The 21,907-nt window shown below is 51.6% G+C and overlaps 2 protein-coding genes across 3 annotated transcripts in view; both read right to left on the bottom strand.

The window, feature by feature from the left end:
- Nucleotides 1-21,536, bottom strand: LOC133151802 (voltage-dependent P/Q-type calcium channel subunit alpha-1A-like). 2 transcript variants are annotated; one of them, XM_061275142.1, is made up of 14 exons: nt 21,339-21,536; nt 21,014-21,174; nt 20,791-20,928; nt 20,518-20,719; nt 20,291-20,455; nt 19,547-19,657; nt 19,245-19,328; nt 17,175-17,291; nt 17,005-17,070; nt 16,832-16,929; nt 16,619-16,769; nt 16,365-16,492; nt 10,229-10,334; nt 9,946-9,974 (listed from the first exon to the last, which is right to left on the bottom strand). In XM_061275142.1, coding segments are annotated over exons 2-13 (1,362 nt in total). In that variant the 5' UTR covers nt 21,115-21,174; nt 21,339-21,536; the 3' UTR covers nt 9,946-9,974; nt 10,229-10,333. The 2 variants fall into 2 exon arrangements, with proteins under 2 accessions (XP_061131125.1, XP_061131126.1); XM_061275141.1 differs by lacking the exons at nt 16,365-16,492; nt 16,619-16,769; nt 16,832-16,929; ... (7 more) ...; nt 21,014-21,174; nt 21,339-21,536 and adding exons at nt 1-1,287; nt 1,952-2,184; nt 2,252-2,456; ... (2 more) ...; nt 6,802-6,926; nt 8,549-8,652 and having other exon boundaries at nt 9,867-9,974; nt 10,229-10,984.
- Nucleotides 21,285-21,907, bottom strand: part of LOC133151030 (voltage-dependent P/Q-type calcium channel subunit alpha-1A-like) — an 11,200-nt gene continuing 10,577 nt past the window's right edge. The window contains exon 25 of the mRNA XM_061273759.1: nt 21,285-21,438. Within this exon, the coding sequence (XP_061129743.1) occupies nt 21,285-21,438 (154 nt within the window). The remainder of the gene's footprint in view (nt 21,439-21,907) is intronic.

Here is a 21,907-nt window from a genome sequence, read left to right on the forward strand (position 1 = left end):
TTTTGTTCTTCACTGTGTGTTTTTTTTTTTTTGTTTGTTTGTTTGTTTTCCTGGAGGCAAAGCTTCTCATGTAAGGGTCTGGTTGCGGAGAGGGGAAAGGGCCTGGCTTTATGGGAACTCATGTCCTTTCAAAAACGTGAGCGGAAGCAGCAGAGCCCGCTCGGAAAGTTGCCAAAAGCAGACCGGCCAACGAGTCACCTGAAGAAGAAGAAGAAGAAGGAGGATCAGCCAATCGCGACGAGCAGTTTCGGCCTCATCAATCCTGACCGTTAGTCAGGGACCCTTCATTCGAAGCACATGCTCCAAGATATTTCCGCCGGCAGTTCGGCTTCCCAGCAAAGGATTCTGGGGAGCGTAGTCCTGGTGGCCTAGGCCCTTTTGGCCGTTTGTCAGTCGACTTGAAGCACCGTGGTCCCTGCCCCGCACTCTGAGTCAAAGAGCAGGGACTGAGGGCAAACTCCTCAGGAGGATGTCCAGAGCCTCCACCCCACCCCATCAAGTCTACTTATGCAAGGCCAGAACCCTGGAGGAGGCTGTTCTCCTCCTAGCGTTTCCGTCCGAATCCGGTTACTAGCACCAGTCGTCCTCATCTGTCTCGCTGTAAGGTTCATGCAGGCTTTTGCGAGGTCCGCGGGCATGAGGGGGTCGGTGGTGAGGGTGAGGTGCCCCGTGCGGCCCTCTTCGATGCGGAGAAGGTGAAGACGATCGGTAGCCATTAGGCACCCGGCGGGGATGCGGGTGAGGGGGCGGTGGAGGGGGCCCGTGGCGGGCAGTCCTGGGCGAGCGGGGGTGCGGATTGCTCGTGTGCGGGTTTGTGTGGGAAAGGCTCTGTTCGTAGGCGGGGGGCTCGTGGTGACGCTCGTACTCGTAGTCGCGCTCGTAGAAGGGCCCGCCCCCTTCCAGAGTCTCCCCCAGCGGAGGTCCGCTCCAGCGGGCTCGGTGCGGGGAGCACGGCGAACCGTGAATGGGTGAGCGGGGCGACCCGTGCCTGGGGGAGCGGGGCGACCCGTGCCTGGACGAGGAGCCCCCGTGGTGGGGAGAAGCTTGCCGGGACGGTGGCCGGTGGTGGTAGCCCCTGTCGTGGTCTGGCGGGGAGAAAGGTCGCGGAGAAGGCGAGCGCAGGCGGCCCGGCCCCGGGGGGCCGTAGCCCGGCTTGCGGACAGCGGGGGAGTAGGTGACGTGAGGACGAGGGACGGCCGGCGTCTGGGGCAGCTGACGACGGCCTTTCCGCGGCGTGCTGGTCCCCGAAGTCGAGGGGACGGGGCTGCCGCTCACCGAACTACTGCCCTACGGCAAAATGCAAACAAGGAAAATCAAAATGCCGCACGGCAACAAGAACAGAGACCAGAGTGGGGAGGTTGGACGGGCGCGGCGGTAGATGAGGCGGATCGGTAGCAAGATTGGTAAAAAAACAACGATGAGGCAAAGAAGTCACAACAAGAAGCAACGTCATGATGAAGAGAGATGGAAAAGCAGAAAAAAGTAGAAATTGCCTGCCATCCATCCATCCATCCATCCATCCATCCATCCATCCATCCATCCATCCATCCATCCATCCATCCATTGGCATCCATCCATCAACTCTTGAGTAGACAGTACTAACTGTGGCAGCTCCATGCAAGCCTACAGGTCACCTCACCAATTCAGAGCTGGATAGCAAAGCTATTCATTCCATCCATACTACGGCTCACTATGTATATATGGTGCTTATTCTCCTAGGGTAAGCTGGAGTCAAGCACAGCTGACTTTGAGAGGTAGGTTACACCCCAGACTGGTCGCTAGTCAATCATCTTGCACATCAGTTTCTCAATCGCTTTTGGCCCCGCGATGCCTTACAGGGGAGAAATTGTGAAGCGAACCTGCTAAGCATACCAATAAGTCAGGGGAGGTTGCAGGCTTGTGCTATTAAAACCCTGGAGTGGATCCATTCCTGCGTGTTACTGTGGCCCACCTGTCTGTGGCACCGTCCGTCCGGACCCTCGCTGGGTGAGCGTGACCAGTGTCTTTCGCGGGAGTGTCGGTGGGCTAGGTCGTGTCGATCGTAGCGCTCTTTGTCCACGGAACCGTGGTGATGGTGGTGGTGGTGGTGGTGATGATGGCGCCGGTCCTTGGTCCTGCCCCGGTCCCGCTCCTTGGGAGGCAGGTCGCCTGATTGCGTGGTGGTGCTCAGGTCTGTGCCAAGGCCTGGTGGGGCAGCGAAAACAAATTGACGTAGGCATTGAAGTCCACAAAGTGGACCAATGCAACTCACCAGTGTCTGCGTCTGTGTATCTGGTGAGGGATCGCTGCGAGGTCCGATGACTTCGGTCCCTGTGTCGGCGCCCCCCGCCGCCGTGACGGGCCTCCTCAGACACCACCCTCTCCAGGGAGTAGTCATCCAGCCGGACACCTCGGCCCGAGCGTCCGTGAACCAGGCTGGAGGTGGAGCGTTGCATGGGACGGGTGTCTGCGATGGTCTGAAGGACCCGGGACAACGTTGCGGATGTGGAGGAAGACAAACAGACGTGAGATGTCTGGATCATTGATCTTCTTTTAGCCTGAGCTGGTGCCAGTACCGCTTGGGGAGCAGATCTCTGTTTGGTAAACCCGGTGCTACAGTATGTTATGGTTACCTGCATATGGTGCAGACACCAGTCTGGTTTCTAAGCGCAAAATGGTCAAACACTTCAGGCCACTGATGTACGTACTTCCGTAAAGAGTCGGTGCTCCTGTGGACCAGTTTAGCCGGCCGGGCGCAAGTGATAACAACGCCGACGATTTTGGCTCCAGCTCAGCAGGGAAGGGGTTCAAAACCCAATCCCAGTCTTGAAACCTCAATTTGAAACCCCAATCACAAAGCCAGGTTCGAAACCTGGATATTGAGACCGAAGCCTGGCTTGAAACACTTTCAAGAAACTCCATTTTTAGAAACCTAAACCCAAATCTGAGATCATATATCGAGCTTCAAACCTTAACTTGAAACCCTTTCCTGTGGCGATCCCAACCCTGACATTCTACAACCTAACCCAAGCTTTGAAATGCCAGCTAGCTGAACCCATGCTTCAATCCCTTCTTTGAAACCCTACCCCATCTTAATAGCTTAAACAACCCAGACTTGAAAGTCAAATTCAGAATCCCAACCTGAATTTAAAAGCCTGAACCTTGTGTGAAGCCCCCCTCTCTAGCCGTGAAGCGGAACTGGCACCAGATCAGTATGAAAGGGTTGAGCAATCTTCCCGGTGAGCCAGATGGGTGTCCACCAACCCGAGCGGAACATTCTAGCGTCGACCATCTGGCTCACACAACAACTTCAATTCTTTACAATCCTGAAACACCGGTCAACTGTTACTGGCAGAGCGGCCGAACGGAATCACGACCATGCTTCCCCGGTGAGTGGGACGAGCAGAAGCCAAGGGAGAGCTAACGTGACGGTGTTGACCATGCTTCCGCATGTACAAGCCACAAGACGTGTCTTGGATTTGGTCACAAAATGACATCAAGCAACAATGCGCTAAAAGCACCAAGACACTCAGTGACGTCCAGCTAGCGCTTGGGGCAGTCTAAGGTAATAAAAGAAAGAAAAGAAGGAAAAGGATTGGAACTTCCCATGGACATGTGGCATGAACAAAGAAATCTAGTAGAATTTTTTTTAGTAAAATGAAAGAAAAAAACCCCTCAACCGAAGCGGGCACTTGGAGGAGGTCTACTTGCTGTGTTTTGGTTTTAGCTGTCAGTTTGTTTGTCTCCAAAAGAGCCACACGAAAGCCAGAGTTTGGAAGAGCCCCACGTTGGACGCCACAGTTTCACCGAGTGCCCACATCACGCATCACTTGGGCCAATCCCGTCATCCGCTCTCGCCGTTCCCCGCTCCATTCATGCCAATGGCGTTGTTCATTGCGACACACATTTGACGACAGAACGTACACCCGCAACGAAAAGACAGCACACGCCAAAGACAACGAAAGATAGCAAAAGATGGAGATGGGGTAAGCAGGGGACGCTTGATTCAAAGAGCGGGCTGCACCAGATGGGCGGGGCTCACTGCAGGAGGGCCATGTCGCCTGCTTCGAATGTTTTGAACGCAAGACGGTTGTATGTCACTGCAGATAAACCAGTCCAACTGTCGTTCAATCAAGCAGAATATCATAAGAGTATACGGAATAGAACAATCGATTGAGGAAAATCATGTCGAAATAATAACGATGAAAACAAACCAAATGTACAACTACTCAAACGAAGAAATGATCACAATACTCCGTGATGACTGTCAATGAAAAGAAAAACAGAACGTAAAATAAGTCATGATGAATAGGAATAAAAGACACCGCTAAAGAATACAATTGAAAGGAGTAACACAAATAATTGAGTTGAACAATTGAAGAACAGGTCCCGCCCGCCCTGCTGCAGTTGCAACCCCAACAACACGGCGACGGACGGACGGCGAGCCAAAGAGAGTACATACGCTCAGGTTATTGCCGCGAGGTCGCTGTCTTCTCCGCTGCAGATTGAACAAAGGGGCCGGCCGGCCGCACACGCATAGCAAAGCGGTTTGGTGGTCAGTGGTGGAGGGAGGGAGGGAGGGAGGGAGCGAGGGAAGAATTGGCGGAAGGGAAGCAACACACAAAGAACACGTCGTTGAAGGAAGCGGAATTTGCGCTTGGCACTTTCTAGCGGCGACCACTAGGGGGGCCACACGGCGCAGCAGACAGACACACCAAGGACTGGATGGAAATGAAGCGGGGACAGAGAAGTGTTCCATGGATATGGACAGATAGATGGGAGTTGCGTAAAATATCATTTCAACCTGGTTTTCATTGCCAAAACATGCAATTGTTTGCCGCCACCTTGTGATTGCAAACAAATGGATGACAAATGGATTATTTGGAAGTTGCAAAGGCACCTTGCAAAAGCAGGACCCGACCCATTAGTCGGCCAGCTGATTTAATTGATTGGCATTCGTTCTTCTACAATTAGCATTTTCCCCGCATTAAAAAAAAATACAACATAAGAAAGAGACCATGACATAAAAAAATAAATAAATCACATTTGTGCATGCAGGATTGCAGCTATGAAAATGAAGAGGAGTGTTCCTTCTAGAAAATGTGCCAAATGGAAAAGACCCGGGAGCGGGACAATGGAGGGAGCCGAGTGAATTTCAAGTTTCTCAAAGACTTGACCTCTACCAAGAAGCATCGGCGCAACACTGACAAAATTTAAATGATCCTCATATTCAACTCCAAATAACTGTGAAGTTTATTTATATTTTTGTTTCCAAATGCCTTGCTTGGTCTTGCCTGTAACCTTGTAAAATGTACCGTGAAAGACTTTTTGTCTAGAAATAAATACAAATAGCAGGACTTTAAATTGGGATGAAAAAAGAGAAAGAATCTTTTTCCTATTTATGCAACGCTGCACTAGTTAGCGAGCAGTTACAATTTAGAAATACTTTTTTTAAATGATAGATTACCGTAAAATCTTTTTTCCTCTATTCTGTAAAATTATAAAATTGGAGAAAAAGAAGTAAAAGTTGAAGTTGCATCTTGAGGCACCAGCGTACATATTTTGTGTGATACCCCTTGGTAAAACATCAACAACCTGAGGGTGGGGGTGAGGGTGGGAGGAGTGGGAGGAGTCGGAGGGAGGGAGGGAGGGATGGAGGGAGGGATGGATGGATGGATGGATGGATGGATGGATGGATGGATGGATGGATGGATGGATGGATGGAGGTGCTCACTTGGTTGTCTGCTGAGAGGCGGGGCATGGAGAGGGTGCGCCCGTGCCCATCCACTGGGTGACAGGGCTCGGTGTCCGAGTACCCGTCCCGCCCCATCTCCCGCATCTCTACCGTCTGCAAGGACACAATGAGAGTTGGCGTGACCGGCAGGGGGGGTGTTACTCTAGCCAGCGGGGGAGGGCGGCTCATTTCATTGACATCAATGAAATAAAACAAAAACTAGCACACTAGTTACTTCTGAATCCTACAAATGCTACACAACAGAGGGAGGGAGGGAGGGAGGGAGGGAGAGAGGGAAGGAGGGAGGGAGTGTGGAAAATACCATTTGTGCGTGTGATCCATCAGCACCGCAACGAGTACGTGCTTTGTACTATGCTAATGTTGCTAACAGTTTGCAGACAAATGCGATACTTTGCTCAGTGGACTGGAGATGACATTCAACGCAAACGGCGTTTAACTCACAACGCTCGGTTGGGTCTCATTCAAATGCCGCACAAAGAAAAATCATATTTCCGCTTCGGCCGTAGCGGCGTGCGTTGCCCGGGCAGCGATGCAACGCTGCCGCATTCGTCGTCATACCTGCGGGTTGTGGCGGGTAGGGTGGAGGTCATCAGGGTACGGCCGGTCGGGGCTCCAGTTGCCCGTCTTTTGGAACATCTCCTGGGCTTTGGTGGTCATCCACGACTGGCTCTCGGTCATGGCGCCGCCGCCTTCCGACGGTCTATAGGTCACAGGGCGACTAGGTGAGTTGAAGTGGACGACGGTCAATTCACGCGACCGCTCAGTGAAGTCAATCAGCTAAGAAGCAAGAGATGAACACCGAATCAGTCAAATATCCATCGGTACGGCCGCTCATCCAATCGGCCCATAATCGAGTCATGCGACAAACGACTCGGGTTATCGATGGAATTACGGGCTGAGAGTTGAATGGGCAACTTGGAGACTTACTTGAGCGCTCGAGCCGAGCCGGCCGATTAGCGATTCGTGACCGCTCGATGGGTCGAATCGGCCGATCGTCAAGTCTCGACGAGTGGAATAAACCAACACGCGAGTGACGTGAGCGGACCATGCGTTCTCCGACTACTCACAGGCTGTTGACGTTGTCGGGCTGAGTAGCAGGGAGGCTGTCGAGTCCGGGCCCTCCGAGCCCATCCGTGGCGGCGTCGTTCTCTGGCGGCGGTTCCATTCGCTCAAACATTAACGGTGGTTGGTTCTGTGTGAGATACACCGCAAGCGGGCTCAATAGGGAAAAAAAGGAGGCGGGGTGGGCTTGAGACACATGGAAAAGAGCTGCCCTCGCGAGATGAACCCACACAGGAGCGTCATCCGCACTGAGGACCTGTGGCCGGGTGACCTTTCCCCAGTACGTGGCCATACGTCTTGTTTGAATCCTGAAGCTCTTTTGCCTCCTGCCTAACTCTACCAGTAGCAAATGATTTTTTGAATAAACCAGATGAATCAAATCTCGTTATCTGAGGAACATTTGGATTCAGAGCTCTCTGGTCCTTCTCACCTCACATATCGAAACATGGAAATTGACCGATGGACATCCAAACCATCGCCACCGGCTGTTAGCCGGGAAAAGAAATGGCCGAATGAAACGGTTGTTAGCACACGTCACGCACAATGATGACATGCGAGACCACTCGACATCCCACAGGACAGAAAGACAGACTGACAGTCAGACGCCAGCAAGCGACACCCACACGACCGTTGAGCTGGACTGACCAAATAAGGAGAACCCACCTCATCCTGGGGGGAGGGGGTAAAGGGAGATGGTCGGTCGAGAGACAACAGAAGAAAAGCAAGAACAGAGCAGAGCAGAACCATCAAAGACAAGCAGCGAGGCTGGACGAGCACAAAGACGGCGAGGCAAAACAAGTCGAGGAGTATCGGCGCATTTCCGGTCCGATGGAGCGGTTGCTGCATTCAGGCGCAAACATGCGTGCCCGCCCGAACAAGGCTTCGCTTTACGTCGGAGGAATGCCAGAGCTGCCACGACAACAAAAGAATCATAATCCTGAACCCTTTGGTCTTGAGCATGCGGACATGCATTTCCAACAAACGCTATTGTGAGAATAAGCTGAACGACACTAGCGCTCAGATCACCGCTTCTGACTCGGGCAATATAAAGTAAAAATCCAAAGACATGCAAATCCAAAGACCATTGCAGCTATTTGGTACGACAGAGCGAGATTTGAAAGCGAGTGCAACTGGACATTCACATTCACGGAAGGTGCGGGGGCAAAGCGATCGTGGCCGTTTAGGATCGTCAAGGCTCAGAACATCACCAACAGAAAAAGGTCAGCATTGGACACCGCTAGCTTGCTAACAAAGACCGGGACACAACATTTGGCCAATAACTTATGAGTAAGTTTCACACTGCTCATCGGCGCTCGGATCTTTCGATCAGATCATTGGAACGGGTGAGTGGTTTTAGGCGTTAGGATCTTGGCTTTAGGGTGAGGGTCTCGGTCCTTTCAGTTGGTTTGGCTTTTAGATGGGAACGTCACAGAAGGGGAAGGGTTCTTACAGAAACAGAAGGCTGGTTGGGGTTTCGGCTTAGGCTATCTCTCTTGGGTGCTCGAGAGAAACCGAAGCTGCACAGTGGTACGATTTGCAAAATATCCCCACGATGCCTTTGTTTGTGACTTCCGACATTGTTGTTAACAGCTAGCTGTCAGCTAACGGGGCCAAAACTGGCGCAATTAGCTTGTCGATGAAGGTTTAGGAACACGATGCTGGACCGTTTAGCAAGAGGAGCAAGTCAAAATAACAAAGAAGGCCGTTTGCCCGGGAAACCGAACCAGGAAGCGTCATCGGGATCCGCTCTACCTGTTCCTCCCGCATGGCCTGCAGCTTTTTGCTCTTGCTCTGCCGGTAGTATTCCATGATCATCATGGCAGCGTAGATTTTGCCCACCGTCAAGTCTGTGGCTGCTGAGAAAATGACAAGTTACCCTGGAAGATTAGACCCGGGCGAAATGGGACCCTGCGCCTTGGGGGATGGGAGTAGGGGGACAACACAAGTTCACAACAACGCTGCGCCCGCCACACACTGAGGACAATTCTGTTTCAGATATATTTGCACGGTGCTAAAACCAAACCATCAAGTTCCTGCAGTAGGAAATGTGGCGGGGTTTTATGGTCCGCCAAATGGGAGGTGGCCTGCCTTCAGGACAAAGTTTATGTCTGTGGGTTGGGGCTTGAGGTGTGGCTTAGGCCTGGGCCTTTTGGGTTACATTTAGGATGAAGGCTTAGGATAGCACTTGTCGGGTTAAGCCTTTGTGCCGGTTTGGATTAGGAACTGGTGGCGGTGGTTCGGTCTAGTAAGTTGGGGGAGAGGTTTCTGTCTAAGGTTTAGGATCGCATTAGACTAGGAGTTAGGCTATTTGTTACGATAGGCTAAAGGTTAGGGGCATGCCCGGTCATGTTCCCATTCATCCAGTGGTTCGTCTAGAAAAACAAAAGTGACCTCAGCATGTGGTGCGCGCCATCCAGATACATTGACGGTACAGTTGTCAAGACAGCCTTCGGTCTTTTCACAAGCAGATGCGGCGGCAATCATCCAATCGCTAACGCAATCGTGCTTGGAGTGCATCCAAGGACGGCGTAGCCATCTTGGGCCCCAAAACCTCCACACCCTGGACCCAAGGCAGCGTTGGTACGACGACACGTGAGAAAAACATTGAGCTCGCTTGCTGGCAGGCTTTGGGGCGTGGCTCTGCGGCCCCATAGCACCATGAGCACCTTTGCGTCCATCTCGCCTACCTGCTTGATGAAAAATGGCATGCACGCTGCTTCGTCATTCGTGCTCATCTTTTTTGCTCCAAGTTTGACTATTGTGCTGCTCGAACTGTCGTGAAAAGACTCCTATAGAGGATCTTCTATAGTTGGCACCCCCTGATGTCAGGACAGAATACAAACGTTGTGCAAGTGTGTGTATGTGCGTGCGTGCGTGGGAGAATAGCACGTACGAGCGCTGTATTGTCATGTTGTGAGTGTGAATTTGGCTTTTTCACGTTTGGCAATCGTCTCCTTCCGATCAGGGGATGCAAAGCAGTGATTGGCTGGCTGAAGCTGCCCTCTTGGTGAATGGGGTGATCGGACATCCAAATGCCAATGCGCCGCCCGCCGGCTCTCGCGTCACTTACCCTTGTGGGGCGTGACGAGCAGGTCCAACGTTTTCTGCGACAGGTTGGGCCAAATGGCCATCATCTCTTTACGCAGCTCGGCATCCATTTGCTGCTTGTCTGCACCACCTGCGGGAGTTCCGGTCAAGTATTAGTGCAGGCAGATTTTGTTTTTTTGCATAGGGAGGCACAACAAAGTAACTTAAAGGGTTGGATTTCCACTATTTTTTCCTCCAGTGTGATAACGGAAGCGTGGAAGAGCGCTGAGGTTCGCCAATCAATACGTCAACTACAAAAGCGACATGGGCACTAAATTGGAATTTGCGGCGTGTAAATCCTGCCCGGCTGAGCGAGCAAGAGAGAGCTAGACTCTGGACTTGTACCCTTGGCGATCTTGATATCCAGCGCCGTCCTGATGAGCGCCATGAGGGTGGAGTTGAAGTGGACCGTGTTGTCGTCGGCCACGGGCAGGTCCATACGCAGCAGCCTCTGCGGAGAGCCGGGCGGCAGGACAGCGTAAGAATGCAAACGCGTCCTCGCCACATCGCGGTTGCGAACCAAGCTCCGCGGAGGGGCGGGACTTGGGGTAAGAGAGCTCCATAGATAGTAGCCAATGAGAGTGGGGCTTTGCGAGGGTTGGGGTCACTGCCAATCTGCTTCGGAATCGGCTTCAGTGGCAAATGCAACGGCGTTTAGCGAGCGGAACGCTAACTCAGCGAGCCACTTGCGTCTCCTGATGCGCCAGTGATACTCGACAAGAAAAAAAATGTTGCTGGAAAAATAAAGAAAGGTCTTTTTTTTTTCCAGAATATTTTTTTTCCTTTTGCTGGAGAAGAGGTCGCTGAATTACGAGCGTGTCGTCGTCAATGAAAATGGAGTCCATCGCCAGAATAGAATGTTCAAATTTGAGAACAACGAAAATCGACTTGTGGCTTTTCTAAAAAAGCATCGGAACCAAGTTGTGCTGTTTCAATCTAAAAGTTCAAAGCTACCTTTGGGAAAGCTTCTCGGAATATTACAAGGTTGTCGACAAGGAAGGAGCGTGTATTCCTTTGTTTGTATAATGAATTGGACTGTTTTTTCTTCTTCTTGAAAACAGCATATAGCCAGACTAAAGCTTGACTTTTCCAAATAAGAAAATGAAGAGGACATGAATTGAGCCGTGTCCTTTTTTTTTAGCATGATGAAGAATGAAGTGATTTTTCAGTCATCCATTGGTCGAGAAGAATTGACAACATGATGAAAATAGAGTTCTGTTTTCAAGGCTAAAGTCCTATTTTTCCAAGGAGAGGGAGAGGGGAGGGGCTTTGTTCTGCTAAGCGAGCCCGGAACCACCAGGAGGAGTGATCGGGAGAGCCAAACAGCCTCCGACCCAACCTGTGCCCATGTTCCCGAAATGTGTGAATGCGCTGGCACATTCACACATCGATGCAAGAGATGGAACAAAAGTACACTTACACACAAAAATCTGCACACACTTCAATTAAGTTGAAGCTTAATTGCGGTCCAACAATCAAAAAATAACGGTATCACTGGTGCTTTTCCTCAGGAGACAGCTTTTTTTGTTGTCAAGTCACTCTGGTATGTTCTATAGAGCTCCCCCTACCAGTCGGGAGGTTCCCTGCATAGCTCAGGTAAATCCGATGGAGGAGCCATTGGATCGAGCAAGCGCAAGCCATCCGGGCGTTGGGGGGGGGGGGGGGGGGGCGAATGGCGGCTTGCGGGCGGTTGCTATCGGCAACGGCGGGCGTCCATCGGCTTTACCTCCGAACATGAGCGTTGGGCACGCACGGCGGCAAGCACGATGGCGATTGGTTTCGTGGGCATGCTTCGGGCGGGCGGGCGGGCGTTCGGTTGGCGGGCAACATCAAGCGTGCATGCAACACCCCCTGGTGGACCACCCGACACACAGCATGCCAATGGCCCTTCCGCATACAGCGCAAGCGGCCGTGCATCCGCGCAGAGGATCCGCGACACCAAAATGATGATTGATGCCGCTCCACTCGATTGAATTTTTGGGGTTGTCCAATTCTGATTTCCTAGATCCGATCGGACGGGAAGTCAAGATCTCTCTTAATGCAAGACGGGTGGTGTCAGAGTTCAAAAGGAAACAAAACAAAAACATTGGTGTTGTGTTACAGCCTACCAAGAAGACGGACAAAACCAAGAGAAAATCATAGCAATGATTTGATGTTCTTTGTGTTTTTGGTTTTCGCCATCAAGGACCCTTTTGTTGAATCGTCACGGCAAGCGGTACTTTGCCCAAGTTCGGGCCACACGCACCAAAAAAATAAGAAAAATCCCCCGAGAAGAGTATCTATTCAGTACATTATTTTTGGGGTGGGGGGGAGGGGGAAAAAAGTTACGAAAGGAATTTGACAAAGGAAACGAGAAGGAATGACATTGTCAAGGGAAAAGGAAGGAGGGGTCATGAGATGGACTTGTGGGCAAAAAAAGGGCACGGAGGGTGAAAATGGCCTCGAGCGTTGCGACAACACCAAAGGGAGGGAGAGCAAGAAAGTGCACGTGTCAAGAGCCCAGGACTGGGGGGGGGGGGGGGGGGGAGGACAGAGCAAGACGAGACCGAACGACACTCAAGTCAAACCGTGAAACCGGCCGAGGCTTTCCCACGAGTCGCTCAGAACCACAGCCGCAGCTGAAAAACTCGAATGCCATCCACGGCCGACGTGGAAACGTGGCCCGGATGGACTCGGTCCGCAAAGATGGAGTGAGGGGGGCCAAAACTAAGATGACGGGACCAAAGGCCATCGAGTGGAGGTAGCGCAAAAACGTCAAGTGGCCCAGATGGGACGACGGACAAGTGTTCACTGACGTCTGCTCCGATACGCGAGGAGGCATCGAGTCCGGTGGCGAAGACGCCCCCCGGTGCGGACCGACAGCAAAAGTTCTGCCCGCGTGGGCGGCTGTTGCGATAAATTTCTGGCTAGCTCCAACACATTTAGTCCTTTGGAGCATGCGCTGGATCTAAATCTCGACGCGACTTGCCGGCTCAAATCCTCGGCCCGATGCACCGACTGGCCACACTAAGCTTGCGTGCCAACCGCTTGACCCCATCTTCTGAAACCAGGCCAAATGGACGCCTTGCTGCTGCAAAGCACAAAGCCTCAACTTCCCCCAGGCTCGCTCAAAACAACAAAACAACCGAGACCAGAATGTGTCGTGTGTGTGTGCGTGTGCACGATTAGCGCCATCCATCCACAGGAACCAGAGAGCCAGAGGGCCGAAGCCAGGCGCACTTTGCCGCTCCTTCTGCACCCGCATCGTCAGCATGGAGCGTTGCCGTGGAAACTTGGAATTGTTGCTTGTCAATCAATGGAAAGGGCGTGGTTACATTTGCGTCCGTGCAGGTTGCAGATGGACCGGCGAAGCTCCCCATCTCTGTTCCCTCGCTCCTGCGGCCTGACGGCGGGGCTGGCAGGTAGGTGACACCAAAATAACAAACCAAAAAAACAAGAATGATCCAGAGCCCCGGACGTGACGCCGGCAAGGGAAGGATTCAATTGTGGCTGCGAATGACGACTCGTGCACGCGTGCGCAGGAAACGCAAAACGGCGAGGACCTTGGCGACTGACTGCCGTCTTGAGTTGAATAAGATTTGATCCTTTTCTTACCGCTCTTTCTGAGAGAGACGCTTTGAAGGAGCTAAGTTTGGCCTGGGTCGTTAGTGGAAATTCACCTTCCTTTTTCTTTTTTTTGTCGCTCTAAATCAAATGACTTGTTTTGAAATGGGATTGAACAGGCTGCAAATCTGCGTTGGAACTTTTCTGGAGGCGTTTCCTTGCCGCGGTGCCGCAGAGGTGAGTAGGTCCGCCCTTCCTGTGTGACGTTTGCATGTTCCCCTCCGAGCCTGCGGGGCTCGTCCCCCGCTCCAAAGTTGCGCCCCAAATTGCCCGCGAGTGCAAACGCTCGTTTCAGGCCAACCTCGTGAGGAGAAGCGCTTTGGAGGATGGATGCATTTCATGTGCACCGTCAATTTGTCATTTGTGGCCACAAATGAGTGCTCTTCACGTTTCTCATTGTGTGGGCGCAAAGTAGCACGCTAGGCACACGTGAGCTATAGAGCGGCCACAATTCAACTTTTCGCCTTCCTCGTCACGTCTGGGGCTCGCCATTCAAGTCAAATCAAGTCCGCAAATAATAAAAGATCCACAAAGTCCACCGTCACACATCACTGCAACCACAGAAGCCGCAGCCGGTCGGTCGGTCGGCCGGCCGGCCAGCCGGTCGGCCGGCGCCCTCCCATCCCAGGGCAACAGAGGACAGCGCGCACCACCACCACAACCGACCACAGAGGGAGGACAGGAAGTGGAAGGACGTAAAGGAGGGGAGGGCCAGTCTACCTTATAGGCGACCCGGGCGGGACACCTCTTCCCGAGGCCTAGCGGCGGACACATGTGTCTTAGCATCTGATACATGTCTGTGTAAGTGATCCGGCCGCTACACACACATTCACGCACGCACACGCACACGCACACGCACACACAATCACCCCGACAGACAAGGACAAACAATGCCGGGGGGTCAAAAGGATGAAGGGGGGGACAAAGAGGTGAGGAAGAAGGCAAAGCAAAAGGACACAAGGGAAGGAAAGAGGGAAACAAACATACACAAAGGTTATTGTTGTTGTTTGTCGCCGTGGTGATGAGCGTGCAGTTGGTTGCTATGGCGAGGGGAGGAGAGGAGGAAAAGGATGAGAGGAGGGAGAAAGAGGAGGAAGAGTTTGGCGTGTCCTTGGGGCTCCTTTTCCACACTTGGCTACAAGTGAATGGCAGCACAAACAAAGCAGGTGTCTTGGCTATTTACGTTTTGGGTTTCGATGTTTACGTCTGCTACTTGCTATTTGATAGCGTGCTAATGCTAACGCTAAACGGGTTTGTCTTCTCTGTGGGCCGAGTAGTCCGGCCTGTGCTCCAGCTTGCCTGTATTGGGTTGCATTCCAGACCCGCACAGTTTCAAAATTCCCACAGTCTTAGTTCGTGTGAATGCAGCACTCGCATAGCCTAGCCACAATGCTAATGCGGCTAAAACATGAGAAAAAAAAAAAGTCTTTGTTTTTCCGTTTCCATGTTTTGTTTTACAGCGCTAACTTAGCACTACCAATATAGAGCACCTAGAAGAACGAATTATGCGTCAGAACGCTGCTAACCGCTAACACGGCTAGCACTTTGCCCTCTTTGCCTGCATCTCTGAGCTAACCAACCAAAATGGATGAATGATGCATGTCACCCCATCCGCCCCCCAACGCTGCCCAGGCAAAAATCAGACAGCAGGCAGAAATGAAAGAAACTAAATGACATTTTCTTGCCGGTTATATGTCAAAACATCACCCCCGCCCGCCGACAACAGCGAGTGCAGTGCACCATCGCATGCTTGTAACAAGTGACCCCCCCCCCCCACGCAGTCCCCCACCCCTGAAAAAACACAAATAGATGGCGAGATGAAAACAAGTGAGTGAAAAGAAAACCCATCATTCATTCCAGTCTGTTGAAAAGGAAAAAGGCGAGCGAGCAGGTTGCGTTTCTTAAGAAGTTGCTTTCATGGGGGGAGGGGGGGGGGTGCAGTCCAAACCTTGCAGGCCACCCTATGTGGGCATTTCTTGCCAAGGCCCAGGGGAGGGGAGATAACTCGCAATAAACTGTACATATCCTTATAATGTATGCGCCCGCTGCAAGAAAGATACAAGGAAGGGTTGTTAGGTGCACATCACAAGAAGAGGAAAGAAAGAGCATTCATTCACAGCTCCAACCAGGGAGCGTGGAAGATCAATGCCTTCCTCACAAACCACCCAAAGAAGGGGGGAGGGGGCAGGCGGTGGGGGGGGGGGGGGGGTTAGGTAACATTCATTTCATGTCTCAACGTTAACATGGAACAAGAAGAGATCCCACAACGCCGGCCGGCCGGGGAGGAAGGAAAACCTCATTCTCGCCTGAACGCGGCTAATGCTAAAGGCTAACTTCTGACTTACCTGGGGAGGGTGCAATCCTCTCATTCTTGATGTTTTCAAAATGATACCAACGCAGATGCAGGCTCAGCATTTAAGGCACGAGCAGTTCAAAGAGGCCGATAATGCCGCCACCGAGCCAAACAATGGCTGAAGGTTCTGGATGGGGCCGTGCGGCCGCGTTCACAAGGTCATTTGAGACCTTGACAAAAATCAGCAATAACGGGCAGGAGATTTGGAAAGGACTCAACTCCAAAAGAGTCGTTTCGGCTGCATCGTCATTTAGGACCAGCGAGGGCCCGTTTCAAATGGGCTAACTATTACGCAGCTACTTTACATACATGACCATGTTACAATAACGAAGTTCAAACACTTATTTTTAAAAATATGCAGCTTTCAAATATTTATTATCATATAATGTTATGCTAACGTTTTGGCTCATGGCTGCAACATTTGTTTATACTGCGACATCAGCTACTTGTTGTTGACACAGACCTTTACGCTAGCTCATCTTAGCATCTTCATTTGTTTTGTTTCGGGTCGACGGCTCGACTCACCAGGCGGCGGGGTCGTACTCGGCCCAAATCCTTACGTACTCGTCCAGGTGGTGCGGCCCCAGGATGGACGAGTCTCTGGTCAGGTACTCAAAGTTGTCCATGATGACAGCCACAAAGAGATTGAGCATCTGCACACATCGCGGCTCATGAGCGCCACCTTCCGCACGCCATTATAAATCGGCTAATTCTGGGTAAACTTGTTTTTTCCAAGCCTTTCGTAGATTTACGTCATTTACAACCGATTTTGCGCTCACCAGGAAGGAGCAGAGGAAGATGAAGGAGACAAAGTAGGTGTAAGCGAAGGTGCTGCCGCATTCGGGCTCCGTGTTGCCCGAGGCCGGGTCGCACTCTTTGCCTCCGAGACACGACAGCATGATTTCGTGCCAGGCCTCGCCCGTGGCGCTCCTGCACGGCCAACCGATCAGCAGTCGCAAAGCCGAGCGCTGCGTGCACATGCATTAGGCTACCTAAAGAGCAGCATGAGGGCCATGACGAAGGTCCTGAAGTTGTTGTGATGGTCGATGGCGCTTTCGCCCTCCTCCTCCAGGGCCAGGTTGCCAAACAACTACACGTACAAGTTTTCATCAGCGGCCAGCCGTTGGTTAGCATTGGCTTTGCGCTTAGGTCTTTACGGGCTCACCTGCATGCCGATGATGGCGTAGATGAAGAAGAGCATGGCGATGAGGAGGCACACGTACGGCAAAGCCTGCAAAGTCGAGTTCCGCAGGCGTCGGTCACCGGCGGCCAAAGGCTCGCTGTCGCCAGGGTTGGCCAGTGCTGGCCAGGGCTGGCCAGGGCCGGCTCGCTTACCTTGAAGGACTGCACGAAGGTCCACAGTAGGATCCGGATGGTCTCGCCTTGGCGCAGCAGCTTGATGAGGCGAGCCGCCCGGAACAGGCGCAGAACGCTCAAGTTGATGAAATTGTTCTAGGAGAAGAAGGAGGCCAGTCAGCGTGCAAACTCACTTGATGAGCTTAAAGAAAAAAAAAAGAGAACGCTGGGGGGGGATTTGGGGGCAGCCACAGAGGACGCGAGGGAGGCTTTGAGAAGAGAGAGGAACATAAGGCGTCAAACTAAATAAAGGTTATCATCCAATCTGGTACAGGAGATTTTAATTTGGGGGGGGGGGGCAAATGCACTGATCTCAGAGGGACAAGCAGGCCACACAAGATGAAGGAAGGAACATCTCGAGATGCCGGCGAATGCCACGGCCGCAAGGGAGGGAGGGAGGGAGGAAGGGAGCCCCATGCAGGAATTTGGATTAAAGCGTTCCATAAAACATGCTAGCCATGCTAAGAAAAGGCCATTTTTCACTTTTAATGTTTCAGCGACAAAAAAGTCAACGTCAAAGATTTTTGGGGAACAATTCACTTTGTCTAGTTAAGGTGACGTTTTGTTTCATTTTTTTTTTTGTCGTGGAATTTGCACGACCTTTTCCCCGGCATGTAAACTTTTGTATTTGCGCAACGTACCACTTGTTTTTTTCTAGCGTGTTGCTTTTGTACTTTTCAACGTTTTTCCGCTCTATCTCATGACTTAGGACTTATGTGTAGACACCTTTTTTTCATAGTATGAGGTTTTTGCAGTGGGCAATTTCATTCTCGTAGGATTTCCGACCGACTCTTTTGTTGAATGTTTGTTTTTGCAAGACTGTCATAGTGTTCCAACAACGTAATATGCAACAATTATTCTCAGAATGTGACATCATCTGTAACGTTAATCTATTTGGCGTTAATATTGAGAAATTCTCATTTCCGTCATAATAGTAGGGCATTTCCCCCCCCCCCCCCCCCCCCCCCCTTGCAAAACGACAAAGCCTTATGTGGTGGACTTTTGTGTTTGATGAAACAACCTTTTTTGGAGAGTTTCTCGTAATATTTCCTTTTTCTTTTAAGCTTGAATTCCGATTCTCTTCATTTATCATCTCGTGCAGTTTCCTCCAGGCAGGCAGCGCATGCAGAGGGTTACCGGGCCGGGCCGGGCCGGGTCGGGGAGAGGGCACGACCAATGAGGATGCAGAGGAAGCTTTGAGAGATAAATTACAAACCAACCAGAGTCTACATGTGCGATGATGTCGAGGGATGAATGGGAAGGAAGTCGGGGGGAAATATATATTTATACAGATTGATAGATAGATATATATTTTGTTGTTGTGTGAGGCGATTGGGGCAGGGGCACATTACAACACGTGACATCATCATCATCATCATCCTCCTCCTCGCCAGCAACACAGATGAAGGACAACACGATGAAGGGTTTCATAGTGCATTTTTCGGGGGAGGGGGTAAAATTGTTTTATCAGAGAAGTTCAAGAAAGACATGAAGGCACAGAGAGTCATTCGTAAGGCTGGAAAAGGTCACCATGGCAACAAGACAACACGTTAGCAGGGTCCTCGGCAGGGAATCAATCGCCCACGACAACTCCCTTTTTAGCTTAGCTCTAGCCCAATCAAGTTGTCTGTCCGCAGTGCTACCGTGAGCGCTAACGCTCATCTGCGCTAGTCTTGCTAGCGCTGCTGCAACATCATGTCAAAGTAGCACTTTTTGGCGACTTGATTTGACGTCATATGACGAGACATTACTTTGAATACTGTGAAAACAAGATTTTGGAATGCTATATTTACTAGTTAGCTAGCACTTATTTACATTGAAGTTATGAGACTTTTCATAGATGGGAAAGAGAAAGTTATGAATACATAAAGAATACAAAATGATGTTATTCTCACCATCTTTGATGAAACGTCTACGTTTTATTTGAGAGTGGACACCAAAGAGGGACTCCCAACGGCAATTATGACGCTTCTGTCTAAACTTGGCGGGCAACTTACGCAAACGACGACATAAGAAAGGCACACTTTGCAGCTATTTTCGCCCACTTACCCCTAATTTGGTCACCAGAATGTCCGTGATGCTTCCGAGCACGGAGACAAAGTCAAAAATGTTCCAGGCGTCTCTGAAGAAATTCTGTTTTGGACAAAGGGGCACGTTAGTAGTCATCCAAAGACTGCTGTCGCCATGGAAACAAGGCAAGGAACAGGGGATGTCGGTTGGCGTGCGCATGTCGGGGGTTTTCGGGGACATGGTGAACACGCTCCAGATCTGTCTACCAAAATAAACCGGCCTCATGAATCAGTGATGAGAGCCGAGATGCGAGTGTGTGTGTGTGTGCGCGCTGTGTCTACCAGAGGGCCGAAAGCGACGAGCTTCAGGATGGACTCCAGGAAGAAGAAAGTGGTGAAGACGATGTTGAGGTTCTGCAGGACGTCGTCGTACGTTTCGGAGGCGCCGTCAAACTGTACGCGCGGGGTAGCAGATTAGTTTAGCACATTAGCATAGCCTAAATTGGATGCAGCAGTTTGAAGAAAAGAACCGAAATGCTGCTGATCCGTTGCAGCCCCAGCCCCAATGTACTTGACAACAAAAACAGACAATAATTGCATTGAATTGATGAAAAGTGTTTTTGTCAACTCCTCCCAGCAAATCATTTCAGTTGTTCTTCACAGAGGATAAATAATACACGACTTCGAGTAGCGTTTATATCAGGGGTCTCAAAGTCCAGTCCTCGGGGGGGGGGGGGCCGCCGCATTCCTACATGTTTTCCAAGTTTCCCTCGTTCAACACACCTGATTCAATAATCAGGCTCCTGCAGAACGTGAGGATGAACTAACCCTACCCCCCCCCCCCCCCCCCCGAGGACTGGACTTTGAGACCCCTGGTTTAAATGGTCGATCGACATAGCTCTTTGTTGCCTCCCTCAAGGGTCGTAGCGTTGCAACATGGGTACTTTTTAACGTAAGCATGAAGCTAGTGGACTGCTGGCTAGGCTAGGCTAGGCTGGGCTAGGCTAGGCTAGGCTAGGTGTTTGTTTAAAATCCTTTTGATTTTAACTCTGGATTTTTTTCACTGCGGCGGCGGCGGGGACCGACCTTCATCATGAGGACGATGGTGTTGAGCGCGATGAGCGCCATGATGCTGTACTCGAAAGGGGTGGACACCACAAACTGCCACATGCGGTACTGGAAGCTGAGCTTGTTCTTGGGCATGTGGCGAGTCAGGGGCCTGGCGTTGATGGCGAAATCGATGCAGGCCCTCTGGAGGGAAGAACAAGTGGTAAGCTCACCGCGCCGCGCCGATTCCGCGTCCTTGTCCTCACCTCGTTCTTCTCTAAGCTGTAGTCCTCCATCATCTTATCGCCCTGCTCTTGGAAGGTGATGATGATGAGCGCCACGAAGATGTTGACGAAGAAGAAGGGGAAGACCACAAAGTAGACCACGTAAAAGATGGACATCTCCATGCGGTAACCTGGGCTGGGGCCCTGGTTCTCAAAGGTGGAGTCCACAGAGGCCTTCAACACCCTGCGCAAAAGAGCCAGACGGCGAGTCCCAAAGAAAGCTCGTGGCAAAATAAACAATAGCGTTGCACTCACTGCGGCCAGCCTTCTCCGGTGGAGACGGTGAAGAGCGTGAGCAGGGCCCAGGCCACGTTGTCGTAGTGAAAGTTGTACTTCTTCCACTCCCGCTTCTGAGCTCGGACCTCGTCCCTGTCGTACATGAGGAACTCGCCCCTGCGCGGGGACAGCGCAGCAACGTGAGCACGAGACGGCGAGGGGCGGCGGCGGCGGAGAGTCGCGCGGTTCGGCTGGCTGCTACCTGCAGTCGCGCTCAAACTCTTTGGACACGTCGGTGCAATAGAAGAAGCGGCCCTTGAACAGCTGCACGGCCACCACGGCGAAGATGAACATGAAGAGCATGTAGACGATCAGGATGTTCAGGACGTTCTTCAGAGAGTTCACCACGCAGTCAAACACGGCCTGCGGAGACAAACGAACCAACGAACGAACGAACGAGCGAGAGAGAGAGAGACAACGGTGGCAAAGGTTATTTTTTTGTTGCGTCAATATTTTTTGTATTCAATTGCTGTTTAAAACGGATTCATAGACAGAGGAACGGTGAATTTGTGTATTGAAAGCATTACCTTGAGCTTGGGGAGTCTTTTGATGGTCTTGAGAGGACGCAGAACCCGTAGCACTCGCAGCGACTTGATGGTGCTGATGTCTTTGCCCTTACTGCTCCCTCTACAGGCCAGACGGGGAACAACAGCAATGTTACCACTTTGAAACAAAAGACAGCTCTTGTAGCGCAGAGCAAGTCAAAGTCAAACATGAAACGGCACACGTTTCATGGAAATCATCATCATCATCAGCCAGCCCATGTCCACAGGCATCTCCCGGCAGAGTGCCAGGCCAAACCTCTTTCTTTCTTTTGCAAGAATCCAAAAAGTTCTTCTGTGAGCCAACGCGCGGCGGGCGTCCGCTAGCCGCGAGGACGGCGGCAAACGGAGGCCGGCCGGGCGGCCGGGACCTCTGCGGTCATGCCACGCACACGCCGATGCAAAGCCGAACGACAGGCGGTCAAGGTGGCGCTCCGTTCCGGGGCTCCGGAAGCCAACAAACTGACGACAACGCGTTGGAGTTGCTGTCTGTCCCGACACGGAGCTTTGGTTTCTACTCCACACGACGGGAAGCTCGGCTCGCAGTCCGGATC

This window comes from Syngnathus typhle, linkage group LG3 (assembly GCF_033458585.1).
Source record: "Syngnathus typhle isolate RoL2023-S1 ecotype Sweden linkage group LG3, RoL_Styp_1.0, whole genome shotgun sequence".
Taxonomy (NCBI): domain Eukaryota; kingdom Metazoa; phylum Chordata; class Actinopteri; order Syngnathiformes; family Syngnathidae; genus Syngnathus; species Syngnathus typhle.